The sequence below is a fragment of the Syngnathus leptorhynchus genome, chromosome 1 (assembly GCF_054491065.1).
Source record: "Syngnathus leptorhynchus isolate UIUO chromosome 1, UIUO_Slep, whole genome shotgun sequence".
In the NCBI taxonomy this organism is placed as follows: domain Eukaryota; kingdom Metazoa; phylum Chordata; class Actinopteri; order Syngnathiformes; family Syngnathidae; genus Syngnathus; species Syngnathus leptorhynchus.
The window spans coordinates 1,073,354-1,091,127 of NC_141195.1; the positions used below are offsets into that span (position 1 = coordinate 1,073,354).

General features: G+C 45.1%; 1 protein-coding gene across 6 annotated transcripts in view; it reads left to right on the forward strand.

Moving 5' to 3' along the window:
- lama5 (laminin, alpha 5) overlaps positions 1-17,774 on the forward strand; it is a 237,792-nt gene that overhangs the window by 97,682 nt on the left and 122,336 nt on the right. For all 6 annotated transcript variants that reach the window (XM_085923196.1, XM_085923214.1, XM_085923231.1 and 3 more), the window contains 4 exons: positions 3,437-3,575; positions 8,279-8,421; positions 8,639-8,742; positions 8,810-8,963. In XM_085923196.1, coding sequence (XP_085779322.1) covers positions 3,437-3,575; positions 8,279-8,421; positions 8,639-8,742; positions 8,810-8,963 — 540 coding nt within the window. The remainder of the gene's footprint in view (positions 1-3,436; positions 3,576-8,278; positions 8,422-8,638; positions 8,743-8,809; positions 8,964-17,774) is intronic.

Genomic DNA, 17,774 nt, shown 5'->3' on the forward strand with positions numbered 1-17,774 from the left:
CAGCGACAATGCAGGCATTGTAGTCCCAGTGACTTTAATGTCCCCGCATCAAAGTCCGAAACGCCGCAAAACTCGCTTTCGCCGACGTCGAACTGTTTGACAAACACTCATTAAATGAACAAAAACAGTTTGTCCGGCAGGGACGGAGAGAGGCCGCTGCGTGTGCACGCGCCGCCATCTTGCCATCAATTTTAGAGGGTCCTAATGCTAAACTAAAGTATTTATTTATCAATAGCGTGTTACATACAACTATGCGTTACATACAGATTGGTTTTCTGCCCCGAACTACGCAAAACGTAATGTCCTCTGATTGGTTCGTTGGGTCAACATATTACGCCAGTGTGTTACGTCTATGTGTGGCAGAACCCACTCTCAACAACTTTACAGATTTTGGAATTCGGTCCACACAAGACGCACCTTATTAAAAGGCGCTCCTTCGTTTTTTGAGAAAATTAAAGGATTTTAAGTGCGCTTAATAGTGTGGAAAATACGGTATATCAATTCTACTTCGCGCATTTTCACTTTCCACGGGTGGTTCTGAAACCCATCCCACCGAAAAACGAGGGATCACATTATCACCCTGCCATGTTTTGTCTTTCTTGAGACAAGCTTTTGTTTTAATTTTTTTTTCCAATTTGACAGAGCTCCCAAGGATTTTAGGCTAACTGCACACCGAATTAACACAATCAGTAGCGGTTTGGAATTTATTTGATTTTCCATCCATCCATCCATTTTCTGAACCGCTTTGTCCCCACGGGGGTCGCGGGCGTGCTGGAGCCTATCCCAGCCGTCATCGGGCAGTAGGCAGGGGACACCCTGAACCGGTTGCCAGCCAATCGCAGGGCACACAGAGACAAACAACCATCCGCACTCACACTCATACCTAGGGACAATTTAGAGTCTTCAATCGGCCTACCAAGCATGTTTTTGGGATGTGGGAGGAAACCGGAGTGCCCGGAGCAAATCCACATGCAAACTCCACACAGGGAGGGCCGGTGGAATCGAACCCGCACCCTCCTAACTGTGAGGCGTACGTGCTACCCAGTGCCCCACCGAGCCGCCTTTATGTGATTTTTTTTTTTAATATATATATTTATCTGGCCTTGGAAAAAAAAAATATTGAGAAGGTGCTGTGAAATCTCTGAAAGTTGTAACTCATTCTCATGGCAAAGGGTGCACCGCTCCACAAGCTTTGCTATTGCATCCACAGGTGTATAGTATTATTACAAAACACAAGTCTATATTTTGTGACTTGGCGAGTGTCAGAGAACACAAACTCCAGCCGCATCGACCAAAACACGTTATTTCAAGGCCATTGCATAAAAATGTGTCTTTAGTCGTGTTTATTGAGGTAGCAGTTCTGATATCTATCGATAAGGCATTCCAAAGCTCTGGAGCCCGAATAGAAATTGCTCTCGACTAGGCCTCTCAATCTCAGTTTACCAGGGGGCCGATGGAGGCAGAGTCTGGGTGAGGCTGGACTGCACCAGGATTTCTATAAGAAAAGCGCTGATTAAACATTCAAATGTTCTCAAATAGGACCTCCAAATCCGAGTCCATGGTCCTACCCCAAGTGGAGGAGTTCAAGTATCTTGGGGTCTTGTTCACGAGTGAGGGCAGGATGGAGTGCGAGATCGACAGGCGGATCGGTGTAGCGTCGACAGTAATGCCGTCGTGGTGAAGAGAGAACTGAGCCAAATGGCAAAGCTCTCGATTTACCGGTCGATCTACGCTCCCACCCTCACCTATGGTCACAAGCTATGGGTCGTGACCGAAAGAACGAGATCCAGGATACAACCGGCTGAAATGAGTTTCCTCCGCAGGGTGTCCGGGCTCTCCCTTAGAGATAGGGTGAGAAGCTCGGTCATCCGGGAAAGACTCGGAGTAGAGCCGTTGCTCCTCCACGTTGAGAGGACCCAGATGAGGTGGCTCGGGCATCTCATCAGGATGCCTCCTGGACACCTCCCTGGGGAGGTGTTCCGGGCATGTCCCACCGGTAGGAGACCCCGTATTTAATGTATTTATTTAATTCATTATTTTGTGTTAAAAATAAAGATATTTGAGAACATCCATCCATTCAGCCATCTTCTTCCGCTTATCCGGGGTCGGGTCGCGGGGGCAGCAGCATATTTAAATCCCCCCTAATTATTATATTATCCGCATTTGTCACTAGGTCAGCCATAAATTCTGAAAATTCATCCAGGAAACTGGAGATTTGGTGGACGGTAGATAACGGCGAGATCAAACGACGGCAAGCCTGTGGATTGAACAACAAGACTTTTTAAAACAAAAGTTTTAAATGCGTTAATCGAATGAGGATCGGAATTGGTGATAAGGGTTAGGGGGATGGTACATACCCACTCTTCTTACAAAGGCGCGCAACATGCGAGCTCACAAAATTTGGGGGCGAGGCCTCATTAAGCGGCTTCAATTCATTCGGTTTTAACCAGGTTTCGCAAAGACCAAAAATGTTAAGATTATGGTTTGTAATGAGGTCATTAACGCGCAGCGCTTTGGTGTGGAGTGATCTAATATTCATAAAACCAAGTTTGAGTCTAATCGGTTAATCAAGACGGAGTAGGTGGACTTGTCTACCACCTCAGTAGAAAGTGTATTCATGTATGCTGTTGCACCATTCAAATTGTGAAGAAAAGGAAGCATGAAAGATGTATTTATTCTTTAGGAAGTATTTATTCTTTATTTCTGACCAAGGGAACTGATGTTATATTATCCCATTTCACTCTCATTGTTGAATGCGAGTACCAATAAACTAGGATTTGACCTAAGAAAATTATGAGCCTCACTTTAAGACAATTCTAAAAATATGGTTACCATAAAGCATCAATGAAGCTCAAAAATGTCAAATTGTGCCTGTTATGTTTATCTCCAATTTCTTTCAATGCAAATAAACATAAATCAGTGTTTTGTTTCATTTAAAGCCAAATCGATTATCAGCAAGCAGGACATGCTGTTACAATACTACATTTCAACCTTACTTTGAGCTATATTATTGCCATCTCCTTTGATTGCTTTTAGTATTGTAATTAGTTTTAGCTGGTTTTTAGGTCTGTTGTTGCCTTTCCTCAGCAAAATGCTCACTGAGATTTTATCATCAAGCCATCCCATTACACTGTCTCACTTTAATGGATCCGTGCATGCAATGCCTTAGAAAGCAATTAATGTATTTTGTTTTGTAAATAATGAACAAGTTAAGAAACAATTTAAAGATTGAAACTGAGCCTTTTCACCATGAGGCAGATGTGTCAACAACACACCCCACCAGCTGCTTTAAATCACTCATGAAAACAAATCAACAAAGTTCTGATGCAACATGCTATCACATATCCTTGTAGCCATGTTTGTGTTATGGAATTTGTGATATGAAGTTGTGTTTTCTCTTCTTTCCTTCACCCTCTTTTGGTTGTTGTGCATTCAGTCAAAGGTGCTGGTGCCGGTGTGGGTGGGTTCTCCAGACCTCTTCCGCATGGTGCTGCGCTACACCAACATGGAAGGCGTAGACATCCGGGGTCGAGTGTCTGTGCTGGAGGACGATGGGAAAAACTTCTGCGCCAACTGTGAGTGCTGCTGGTATCCGATTTCTTGATGCTCTTCCTCTTCCCAAATGGTCTTTCAGCTTCATACCGCCAATGGGGCGTGGCCACAGCTTAGTGCACAAACTTTGTACTAACTCCCTTAGTGGGTCCTCCTTTTTTGTTTTCTACTCCTCTTGTATCGCTTCCTTTTTATCTTCTTTCCATGCATTCTCCTTTTCCCATTTTTCCTTTTGTCTTCTCTTGTGGATATTCTTCCTCATCTTGTATTGCTCCTTTTCTTCTTGCTTTCTTTGTAGCATCTCTTCTCCCTCTTTTTCTCTTTGTGGGTCATCTCTTTCTCTTCTTTCCCCCTTTTTCCCCTTCCTCCTCCTCTTGTGTCTCCCTCCCCTCACAACTCCTCCTTGTCGTCATCTTAACATCAACCTCTCATCCTCTTCCCCTCATACTCAGTGGTTTAAAGTGCTATTTTAAGCTTTCCAGTTGATTATAATGGATTGGACCTAAAACAGCGCTTTATCGACACCGTATGGTGCCCAAAGCGCTTTACAATGCCTCACATTCACCCATTCACACACATTCATACATATATTCATATATATATGATTATGGCACAATGGCGGTCGAATTTCTTATCAAATATGAGTTATTTTGATCATCATAGCTTGTCACGCCAAACAGCCAACCATTCTAGGGTGTTCTGCACGCTCGGAAGATATGCTCGATGGTCTGGGCGCCCTCTCCACACTCACACGACTGATCCGTATATTCATGTTATCAGTGGGCCGAGGGTTTATCCTTTTACCACCCACAAGATCGCTGTTTTTGACTGTTTTGGTGTGTAATGTTAGGATTGGTCTCCTTATGGATTAACAGGGTCACGACGAGAACGTTCCTAACTTGACCCTAACTTGAGTTATTTTGATGTCTATGTTTCTAACCTGGAAGTACGACGACTGGTTCAGTATAACTTTGCTTCCGCTGTACTCACACATTTTGTGAGTAGACTCGTGGTGTGTTCAATGACGGCATATTATTCATTCATCTTCCGAACCACTTATCCTCACGAGGGTCAAGAGCATGTCGGTCGCCAGCCAATTGTAGGGCACATACGTAAAGGCGCCAACACCCACATTCACATCTACGGACATTTTGGAGTGGTCAATAGGCCCTCCATGCATGTTTTTGGAACGTGAGGAAACCGGAGCACCCAGCAGAAATTCACACAAGCATAACATGCAAACTCCACACAGGAAGGCCGGAGCTGGAATTTAATACTCCACCTCTGAACTGTGAGGCGGACGTGCTAACCAGTGCCCCATCGTGCAGCCACCGCATATCATATTATCTATAATCTATTATATATTTATTCGTGAATTATTTCTCATACTAATACTCAATGCTCTACTGTTACCCACAGCCATTTTTACCTGGCATCAAACTCAGAAAAGCTACACATGATCTCAAGTTGGAGGGTCAGCTTCTCGAGATGTGTGTTTTGTCTTCAGGGGCGGTACAGACAGTGGCTCTTCACTTTGTGATGTAACAAAGAGAGAACCTGGTTCTTTTCTTGGTTCAGGTGGCGAGGTGAAATGAGCAATACTCCAGAATGAGCGAATGGAGTAAAACGCCCCTTTGTGGATTATTTTGGTGTGGAATAAGCATTTTAAATGGTTCAAAACTCAGAGAAGTTAATTGAGCATTATATGGGTAACGTATTTTTCGGACTATAAGTTGCGGGTTTTTTTATGGTTTGGGTGGGGGGACGACTTATACTCAGGAGTGACTTATAAATGAATTTTTTCACAAATTTAAAAAATTCAAAATTCCATGATGTAGTGAAACCGCGATAAACAAACCGCGATGGAGCAAGGGATTACTGTCATTTGAACTGCAAGTGACGTCACTGGCCCCGCGTGGCGGTTGTTCACATAAAGGACAAAGGATTCGATCACGGGATGACGAAGATGACGAAGGGCCCCAGGTTTGAAGGATTTAATCATTTGGAGTGACTCAAGGTTTGAAAAATTTGTTCTTTATGTTATAGTTATTTGATATATTTTATTTCATGTCACAACTTGTACATGTTTTTATCATTACAGTTCAGTAGTTGTTGGCTCGTTGAACTCTTGTTTTGTTAAATAAAGAGCTGTTTACCAAATCCACGTCTTTCCTGATACTTTGTTTACGCTACAATATAGTTACTGTAATTTTCAGACTATAAGTCGCGTTTTTTGTCATAGTTTGGGTGGGGGTCGACTTATACTCAGGAGCGACTTATATGTGATTTTTTTCACAAATTTTCAAAATTCAAAAATCTGCGATGTAGTGAAACCGCGATAAACGAACCGTGATGTTGCAAGGGATTACTGTCATTTGAACTGCAAGTGACGTCACCCGTGCCGCGCGACGGTTGTTTCGATTACGGGATGACGAAGATGACGTACTACTGGCATCATTTGCGGCTTTGTTTGTAAGTGACACAGAGGACGAAGAGTTTGAAGGATTTATCTATTTGGAGTGACACAGAAGGTTTGAAAAATGCCCGGTCCGACTCGATGTAGCTCTCTTTCACCTCCGTGGATGGAAGTCGGGGGCTGGCGCTCGGCCGGGTGGCTGTCCGGGGACGGTGGATGGGGCTCGGACATGGCTGGTGCGATAATTAGAAATGCAACTCACGACGAATCAGCAGCGCATACGCGGCGCATACGCAGCGCATACGCGGCATTGTTTACTTAAAGAACGATCGATGGATTTAATGAATTGGAGTGACACAGATGGTTTCATAAACGTGTTATTTATGTAACAGTTATTTGAATAACTCTGAATGTTACGTCAGGCCAGTTCTCAGGTCTTCGTTTGTGTATATGTCACGTTAGCATGCCGTATCATTTAGCCCAGTGTTTGTCAACCACTGTGCTGTGGAAAATTATCCAATTTCACCCAATTGGTCAAAAAATATTTTTGGAAAACGAATTAACCAAGATATCAGCTCTGTGTTCATCCAAACATGCACAGGTTTCACTCTAAGTGAGTAAAATATACTGAGATAGACATTTTGTATATGCAACTTTTCATATTGTAACAGTGAAATCTTTCCCAAATATGATTGCACTTTAAATGCACTTTTTATTTATATATAAGAAGAAATTTAAAAGATGATAAAATACGATTTTGAGTTGATTACAATTATCAAGACACTTTGATAAGAATGACTATATTGTTAATATAGGTGGCTACGTCTTAACAGATTTTTGTTTGTGTGCCTGGAGATTTTTCCAATGAAAAGGTGTGCCGTGAATGAAAAAAGGTTGACAAACACTGGTTTAGCCTGTTGTTGCTGGTTCATGTTTGTTCTTGGTGTTGGATTTTGACAAATAAATTTTCTCCAAAAGTGCCACTTATGTTACCGTGCGTCTTACATATGTTTTTTTTTTCACTTTATTGTGCATTTTATGGCTGGTGCGACTTGTACTCCGGAGCGACTTTTAGTCTGAAAAATACGGTACTCTAAGTGGGCTGGTACGCAGCGGTACGGAGTTAAGCTTCTCGTGTACCAGGACATGTGTCCACAGGACACTCTTTTGTTTTATTTCTTGCACTTTTTGATCCTCAAACGAGTCCTTAAAGTGTACTTTCTGAAGTCCTACATTGAAGTCATAATGGGGAAAGGGAGCAATATTGAAATGTTTGTTAAATATCTGGTGACCCTATTTTTCTGTCGAGTTTTGTATTGCCCAAACAATCCCCCTGGTTACCGTTTACTGAATGGCATTAGGAACGAATGTAATATAAAATTGTTGACAGGGCCGTGTCCCTTTTACCCACCACTTATTGAGTGATACGTCAGATCACTTGACCATGCATGGAAAGAAAGACAAAAAAGGCCTGCCGCCTGCCAGACATGTTGGTTCCTGGTTCCTCATTTGACCTGAAATATTCCCAACATCCACCCGGCCAGTTGCCAACATCTGATTCTAATAAGTTAATCGTCCCAATCTTTCAGTGTCAATATTGACAACCCCCAAGCATCCATCTAGCCTGGAGACAAAATCTAGCGAATCTGAGCTATGCCCTTTTCAGACGACACGGATTTTTGTCATTGACGACAGTCGTGGTGTCAGACTACAAGATAAATACAATCGTGTGTCTTCTTGATATGTCACACTACATGTCAGTCACCAACCAGACCCACCCAGTCGTTGCGTGCTTTCTACGAGATTCAGTCCGTCGGAAACTTAAGCTTTATTGTAATGATGGTAAGCATCTTCATAAACCGTAGTGGATTTGGACAGGTTTTAGTAATTTGAGCTCAGCGAGACAAAGTGGGAGACAAAGTCTATCATTCACCTTCGCAAAGGAGCAACTAGAAGCCAGCACTAAGCGAGGGACTTTATTGAAAACAACTGCAATGTTATTGACGTTCATGAACAGGTCAGTGTAGAGGAACACTGGCGTAGAGTACGAGTGGGCTGTAAAAGTGTGCTCCGCTCATTTCCTATCTCCATGGAAACAATGGCCAGCTATGTAGGCTAGATTTGTGATGCGGTGAAAGTTACTGTACCTCGTGTGGCCGACAATCTCCTCTTTCTTCTCTGCTTCCTCTTCTTTTGTCTTCATCTTCCTGGCCTTGTGTCATCCTCACTTAATTTTTACAACATTCTCAAACGTGTTTTTGTCACACAAAAATAAAGTGAAATACTATAATAATGTTGATGATCTTCCAGGTTCTGAGCAGTCCAAGCAGATTGTCTTCGCTCCCACCACGGGCCCAAGCTTTGTCAACATTCCCCAGACCAGCTTTGTGGAACCATTTGTTCTCAACCCTGGAGCTTGGGCAGTCCTCATAGAGGCTGAAGGAGTTCTCCTTGTGAGATTCGTTAGTCATTATGCCTTGAATATGTGTGCGTATGCGTGTGTCTGTGCATGTGTTTGTGTCTATATGTGTGTGTGTTTAAGTGCGTGCGTGCGTGCGTGTGTTTGTGTGTGTGTGTGTGTGTGTGTGTGTGTGTGTGTGTGTGTGTGTGTGTGTGTGTGTGTGTGTGTGTGTGTGTGTACAATAATGACAAAATAATCCTTCTGCTCAGGATTTTTTGGTCCTTCTGCCAAGCTCCTACTACGAGGCTCCCATCCTGCAAATGCATATTACAGACCCATGCATGTTCAGCTCTCCACTGGATGCCAGCCACAAGTAAAAATGTTGCTTTTGCTTGTTTCCTATGTGCTACAACTATTATATATTTTTTGTGTCTCAACAGCTGCTTACAATACACGTACTTGTCTCTGGACGCCTTCCCTTCTGTGTCTGGCAATGACGCCATTTGTCGCTATGACAACCACCTGCCACGCCCCTGCCCCACCGACAAGCTTACTCTTCGCCATCCGAACATGGCCGTCTGCAGTGGCTACGATGTAAGAGCATGAATTCCTGTGTTTGTCTCTGGGCTTTCATTAATATCACACAAATTACAAGCTCTTCACAATAATACAATAATAACAAGTGACAGTGAAGCAATGGTAATGAGAATTCAGATGAGAGAAATCATAGTCCGCGATCGCACATGTTTGTAAACGCCCTTAGAAATGCACACACGTGGTTTAGTGTAGATGATTTTTATTAAAAACAAAATACCGTAATTTTCGGACTATAAGTCGCTCCGGAGTATAACTCGCACCAGCCATAAAATGCACAATAAAGTGGAAAAAATACATATATATAAGTCGCACCGCAGTAGAAGTCACACTTTTGGGGCAAATTTATTTGTCTAAATCCAACACCAAGAACCAGCAACAACAGGCTAAACGATACGGTATGCTAACGTGACATATACACAATCGAGGAGCTGAGAACGGGCCTGACGTAACATTCAGAGTTATTCAAGTAAGTATTACATAACACGTTTATCAAACCATCTGTGTCACCAATTAATTAAATCCATCAATCGTGCTTTATGTAAACAATGCCGCGTATGCGCCGCATATACTGACGTCGGACCTGTTGTAAATTGCATTTCTAATTATTCCACAGACCCATATAACGATATATAAAGTATATTTCAAATAACTATCATATTACAACAATATTATCAAACCATCTGTGTCATTCCAAATCATTAAATCCATCGATCAAATTCCTCGTTCTTTATGTCAACATCGCCTAGCGTGCGCTGCAGAGATCTAGTATATAACTATGTTGTAGCATTAACAAAGTACCAGGAAAGACGTCGGTTTATATAACAACAATATGATCAAACCATCTGTGTCACTCCCAATCATTAAATCCATCGATCAAATTCCTCGTCCTTTATGTCAACAACGCCGCGCATGCGCTGCAGAGATCTAGTATATAACGATATTGTAGCGTTAACAAAGTACCAGGAAAGACGTGGGTTTAGTAAACGGCTCTTTATTTAACAAAACAAGAGTTCAACGAGCCAACAACTATTGAACTTCCAGTCACGGAGGTGGAAGAGAGCTCCATAAATAGGACCGGGCGTGTGTAAAAGCCATGTCCGAGTCCCATCCACGGTCACCGGACAGCCACGCGGCTGAGCGCCGGCCCCCGACTTCCATCCACGGAGGTGAAAGAGAGCTCCCGTCGAGAAAGATCGGGCGTGCATAAAAGCCATAATAGTTTTTCAAACCTTCTGTGTCACTCCAAATCATTAAATCCTTCAAACTCTTCGTCCTTCGTGTCACTTACAAACAAAGCCGCTAATGCCGGTAGTACGTGGGGTTCTTCGTCATCCCGTGATCGAATCCTTTGTCCTTTATGTAAAAAAACGCCGCACCGGTGACGTCACTTGCAGTTCAAATTACAGTAATCCCTTGCTACATCGCGGTTCGTTTATCGTGGTTTCACTACATCGCCGATTTTTGAATTTTGAAAATTTTTAAAAAAAATAATCACATATAAGTCACTCCTGAGTATAAAAACTATGACAAAAACATATATAATATATATATTATATACAATATATACATAGACAGATACACTATAGAAATAAGAAACAAGCGAAACAAAATAAACACTTAGCGATGTTTAAGCAATCGAGACACCAGGTAGGAATACTAAAAGGGAACAAAACAACTGAACCCTAAATTTTCTTCCAGCGCAACTAAAATTTCAAGTTAGGGGTTGCTGTATTCCTAGTAAAATATGTTAATCTGGAGACCAGCACCCACTACTAGCCAGCCTTTATTGCTTGAAGTTGGCTGTTTGGTTTCCCTCACGGCGGGCCAGTCCCACTTTGTAACATTGCGAATATGCCGCCAGAAAAGGTCAGCTTGTGTTGTGACGAATTGGCAATAGAAGCACTACATTTTCCCATGATTCTTAGACACAGAAGCAGAAAATAGTTCTGGTTTGTTTGTTTTTTGTCTCATTTTGGAATCAGCCTGAAAAAAGGGTTCTAGTATAGACATTACCGTATTTTCACGACCAAAGGGCGCACCATACTAAAAGGTGGAGTCTCAGTTATGTGTGCCATTACTGTATTTAACACTCACATAGGGCGCACAGCATCATAGGGCGATACATCCCATGATTTACGGTAAACAAAACGTCACAGGAGCAAGAGAGTGAGTTCGGTTGTACTTTATTCTACTGTTTAACCATGTACTCTACTGTACTCACATTATTGTTGAACGATATTCATACGCAAATCCGTCCAGGTCCTCATCTTCTGTATCCAAATTAAACAGTTCGACAAGTTCGCCAACTGACATGCCAATTTCCCTCGTCATTGTCTCATCGTTGTCACGTTGCTCTTGGGCAATGATCCCGGCTTTCCAGGAAGCTTGAATATTGCCTCGTGAGCATGTTTCTTTGTCTATGTCATTTTAGAGGGTCCCAATGCTGTTTTCTTTGCACAAACAATTGTATTTATTTATCAATGGCGGCAAAGGTATGTCCTCTATGTGATACATGAAGTCCTCTGATTGATTTACGGTCGACATAAAACGTAAAGTCCTCTGATTGGTTCATCGGGTCTACATATTACGCCTGTTTATTACATCTCTGTGTACGTACTTTGCTCAAACGATAGTATTTATTTACCAATGGCGGCGGAGGTACGTACTCTACGTGTTACACGCAGTCGTCTGATTGGTTTACCGCCCCGATCGACGTACAACGTAGTGTCCTCTGATTGGTTCATTGGGTGCCTGCATAAAACAAAACAAAACAATGGCGGCGAAGGTACGTACTCTTTTACGTGACACGTCTTGTCCTGTGATTGTCTTTTTTTGTCCCGATCTACGTCGATGCCTGTATATTACAAAAGCCACACAAAACATCAGAAACATTAACCTGACCGACCTCACAACTGGTATTGACTATTTTTACAATAATGGTCTCAAAGCTCTGCTGAATTCACTTGCCCCCCTTAAAACCCGGACTGTTTTATTTCCTCACTCTGCCCCCTGGTTCTCCCCCCACCTACGCCAGCTGAAGGCCAAAGGTCATCAGCTGGAGCGGCTCTTTAATAAAACTGGACTCCTGCGTACACAAAGAAATGCACCACGCACACATCCTCCTTTATAAGGACGTCCTTTCCTCAGCCAAATCTCAATATTTTACAGAAAAAATCTGTGTTGGTACTGGGAATATCCGGGACCTGTTTTCAGTCATAAACAATTCCCTCCGCCCCCCTGACTCCCTCCCCCTACACTTCTACTCCACTTATCACTGTAATTGCCTGATGTCATTCTTCAACTCAAAAACACCCACCATCCACCAGCAACTGGCCCCCCACGCATCCAGCTGTCCATCCCCTTTTGTTCCCAACCCCCCAATCTCTGTACCCCTCTCCTGCTTCCAACTCCCCTCTGTCACCGATCTATCAAAACTCATCTGGATTTCCAAGCCATCTACCTGCCAACTCGACCCCCTCCCATCCTCCCTAATTATAGCCTCCCTCTCCTCTCTATTACCCCTGATAACAGCCATCATTCACTCCTCTCTCACCTCTGGTTCTGTCCCATCATCGCTCAAGACTGCTGCTGTTACACCTCTACTGAAGAAACCTGGTTCAGACACCAACATCTTCAATAACCTCCATTCCATCTCCAACCTGCCATTTCTCTCTATAATACTGGAAAAATCTGTAGCATCACAGATTCAGGCCCACCTTTTCAACAATAACCTTTATGAACAGTTTCAGTCCGGTTTTCGCCCCAATCACAGCACAGAAACAGCCCTCATCAAAATCACAAATGACCTCCTAATGGCAGCTGACTCTGGTTTCATTCTCCTGGACTTGAGCGCAGCTTTTGACACCATTTCCCACTCCATCCTCCTCGGCCGACTAGCCTCCATTGGCATATCTGACACACCCCTAGACTGGTTCCACTCTTATCTCTCTGGCCGTACTCAGTTCATTCAGTTCACATCCGATTCCTCCCCTGTATCCTCCCATGTTCCCCAGGGCTCTGTCCTTGGCCCTGTCCTGTTCATCATCTACTTCCTCCCACTTGGTCTCATATTCCGTAAATATAACGTCAATTTTCACTGCTATGCGGGCGCCACCCAGCTCTGTTTCCTCCAAACACTTTTCCACCTTCCCACCCTCCTCCCTCTGTGCGTGTCTACAGGACATCAAAACCTTCTTCACCTCCAATTTCCTCAAAATGAACAGTGTCAAAACCGAGACAGTTCTCATTGGTTCCAAATCCGCCCCTCACTCACTTCCAACAGCGCCGCAATCCTGGTCCATTCACTGGTCACTTCCCGTTTGGACTATTGCAGCTCCCTTCTGTTTGGTCTCCCCCACAAACTCCTCCATAAACTCCAACTGGTTCAGAACGCTGCTGCCCGCATCATCACCAAAACCCCTTCCATCTGTCACATTACCCCCGTTTTTCACCAACTACATTGGCTTCCCATCAAATACCGTATAATCTATAAAACCCTTGTCAACACATTCAAGGCAGTCCATAACTTGCCCCCCCCCCCCCCATATCTGTCTGACCTCATCCATACCAATATCCCCACCCGGTCTCTCAGATCTTCCCCCTCCATAAACCTCACCGTCCCCCCAGCTCGCCTGTCCACCATGGGGGCGAGGGCCTTCAGCCGCAACGCCCCACGTCTCTGGAAACTCCCTCCCCCCTGACATCAGAAACATTGACTCAATCACCTCATTTCAATCCCACCTCAAAACCCAGGCATACCCGAGTTGACCACCTACTGCACTTTGATGCTCTGCTGCAAGCGCTTTTGGCTTTTTTAAACTGTGTCCTTTGTTGAATAGTTTTTATGTCTATGTGGGGCAACCTTGAGTGTCCTGAAAGGCGCCTTATAAATAAAATGTTTTTTTTTTTAATAATTATTATTATTAAAACATCGTTACAGATTTTTGAATTTGGTCCACACAAAAGGCGCACCTTCATTATTTGAGAAAATTAAAGGTGTTTATGTGCGCCCTATGGTTGTGTAATTACGGTAAATATGATGTACAGTAATCCCTTGTTTATTGTGGGAAATACGTTCCAGAACCACCCGCAATAAACAAAGATCCACGAAACATAAACGTATATGTATTTATTTATGTATTTATACACTATTATATTGTATCTTTAAGCAGGTTGTGTTTCTTGTTGGCCGCTAGAGTGTATTGCAGGTTTATTTTAAGTGTGGTTTACTTGTCAAGCAATGCAAAGTGTCCTGCGCTGTCAAGTTTATTTGTATAGCCCTAAATCACAAGCAGTCTCAAAGGGCTTCACATAGACAAACAATTAACAGTTATTCTCAAAGAATCCCGTGATCTTAAGCTCCCAAAAGGGCAAGGAAAAACTAAAAAAAACCCTACCAGGGGAAAAATGAAAAACCTTGAGAAGGGACCACAGATGGAAAGATCCCCCTTTCAGGATCACCTGGCTGCAATGGATGCAAAGAGGGCACATAAAATGCATAATATGGAAATCAAAAAATGGATGTCCAGCCCAAAGCGAAGAGGTGTCGGAGGTGCCCTCGATCGTCCTGGCAGTGTCTTCGAGGAGGGTTATGCGCTGCAGTTCCCTCATCCTGAATTGGTCATTTTCTTGGCCCTCGGTGTCACTAAAAAACTAGCGTTTTGCGAACGAAGGTTACGAGACGGAACATAAGGAACAACTAGGTCGACGAGATATGAAGGCGCTAAGCCATGCAACGATTTATAGGTTAATAGAAGAACCTTGAAGTCACATCTTAAATGGGCCGGGAGCCAGTGTAAATTGGCTAATATTGGGGTAATGTGATAAAATTTTCTTGCCCGTGAGAGCAGCCTTGCTGCAGCATTTTGTACTAACTGTAGACTTTTGATGCTGGACTTGGGAAGACAAGATGGCGGCGCATGCACACGCAGCGACCTCTCTCTGTCCCAACCCATCGGTGTTTTGTTCATTTAATAAGTGTTTGTCCGACAGTTTTACGTGTTCGTCTGATCTTACTGCGTCGTGCTACAAGTACAGCAGGCAGGTTCTACTCGACATCGGCAAAAGCTAATTTTGCAGCATTCTGAACTTTGAAACAGAGACATTAAAGGAACTCAGACTACTCCGGCCTGAGACAACGCTGGACTTGCCTGCTACTCCTCCCTCGGATAGAAAGTGTCGGAAGCGGTGTGCGAGGAGGCAGAAGAGGGGCAAGCGCGGAGGCGTCCGGGCCAGGCTAGCGGCTAACCCAACTCGCCCGGCCATACCTTCCATTCTTCTGGCGAATAATTGATCGCTGGACAACAAGCTGGATTACATACGACTGCTGAGATCTATGAACCGGACAGTGAGTAACTGCTGTGTGCTCGTGTTCACTGAGACTTGATTAAATGTCAACATTCTGGACTCTGCTGTACAATTGGGGCAGCTAGCATGCTATCGAGCGGACCGGGCCATTGTTAAGGGTGGAAAATCACGAGACACTGCTCGCCACTGGAGGAGTTTGTGATCATTAAGTGCCGTCCTTTTTACCTGCCAGGGGAATTTACTGCGATTCTGCTTGTCGCGGTCTACATCCCGCCTTCCAACGTTGGAAGCGACAGGATCACGGCCCTTAATGAACTGTATCAGGCTGTCAGTGATCAGCAGACGGCGCACCCTGACGGTTTCACCACCTTCGCTGGGGATTTTAATCATGCTGACCTGAAGTCTGTCTTTCCAAAGCTTCACCAGCATGTTAATTTTCCAACACGTGGTGACAGCTTCCTGGACCTGGCCTACACTGCACATAAAGGAACTTTCAAGGCCACCCACCTCCCCCACATTGGACTTTCTGACCACATCACTGTTATGCTTATGCCCGCGTACAGACAAAGAGTGAGAGCTTTCAGGCCGGTTCGCAGAGTGTGGCCTGAAGGGGCCTCTGATGCTCTTCGAGACTGCTTTGGGACTACAGACTGGGAAATGTTTAAGCAGGCAGCCACTTGCAATAATCAGACGGACATTGAGGAGTATACTGACTCTGTGACCTCTTACATCGCGAAGTGCATTGATGATGTGACCCTCACAAAATACATCGTCACTCGGGCTAACTGGAAGCCATGGCTGACAGGGGCTGTCCTCGGGCTGCTGAGGGCCAGAGACAAAGCCTACAGGGCTGGGGATGAAGCGGGCGTGAGATCAGCTAGGGCGAACCTGTCCCGGGGCATCAAGGAAGGGAAAAAGGCATTCTCTTCCAAGATTACCGCCCACTTCAAAGACAGCAGGGATGCTTGGAGCCTCTGGCAAGGCATTTAGACCATCACGGACTACAAGGCGCAGAGCTGTGAGGGCGACGTCCCTCTGCTCAATGAACTGAACCGCTTCTTTGCTCGCTTCGACGCTCAGAACACCACTTGCCCGCTGAAGACCCCTCCCCCTCCGAACGAGCAGCCCCTGTGCCTTTCTGTCGTTAGCGTGAGGAGGACGCTTGCCACTATCAACACCCGTAAGGCAGCGGGCCCGGACAACATCCCGGGTCGAGCGCTTAAGGACTGCGCTGAGGAGCTGATGGATGTCTTCACGGACATCTTTAACATTTCCCTGCAGCAGGCCATCGTCCCGTCATGTTTCAAGGCTACCACCATCATACCTGTGCCGAAAATCCTGCTCCTTCCTGCTTCAATGACTACCGCCCTGTGGCACTGACCCCCATCGTCATGAAGTGCTTTGAGCGGCTTGTCATGGCGCACGTCAGATCTGTTCTTCCCCCCACCATAGACCCCTTCCAGTTTGTGTACCGAGCCAATCGGTCCTCTGAGGATGCCGTCTGCTCTGCCCTCCACTCTGCCCTCACCCACCTGGAGAACAGTGACTCGTATGTGAGATTGCTGTTTGTGGACTTCAGTTCTGCATTCAACACCATTGTTCCACAGCGTCTCAGCTGCAAACTCGACAAGCTGGGGCTCAGTACCTACCTTTGCTACTGGCTACTGGACTTCCTGTCAGAGGCCTCAGGTAGTGCGTGTTGGCGACAATGTCTCCGTCAGCATCACACTGAGTACGGGGGCCCCTCAAGGCTGCGTGCTCAGTCCGCTGCTCTTCACCCTGCTGATGCATGACTGCACTGCGACCTACAGCAGCAACCGCGTGCTGAAATATGCCGACGACACGACTGTGGTGGGTCTCATCACCGGGGGCGACGAGACTCAATACAAGTCGGAGATCGACCTTCTAGCCACGTGGTGCAGGGACAACAACCTCCAGCTGAACGTCAGCAAGACCAAGGAGATTGTTGTTGACTTCCGGAAGGGTCACACCCACCACCTGCCGCTGACCGTCGACGGTGCTGTGGTGGAGAGAGTGAGCAGCAGCACCAGATTCCTGAGGGTGCACATCAGTGAGGACCTCTCCTGGACCACCAACGCTGCATCGCTGGCGAAGAAAGCTCAGCGCCGCCTGTACTTTCTGCGGAAACTCAGGCAAGCAAGTGCTCCTCCTACCATCATGACCACATTCTACCATGGCACCATTGAGAGCGTCCTCTCCAGTTGTATTGCTGTGTGGGGTGGTGGCTGCACTGAATACAACATGAAGGCCTTGCAGCGCATAGTGAACACAGCTAGTAAGATCATTGGGGCTTCACTCCTCTCCCTGAAGGACATTTACACCTCCCGTCTCACCCGCAGGGCGACCACGATTCTGTGTGATGTGACTCTCCCTGCTCACTCTTTGTTTGATCTTCTGCCCTCTGGGAAGAGGTACAGATGCCTGCGCTCCCGCACCACCAGACTCACCAACAGCTTCATACTCCAAGCTGTCAGGATCCTG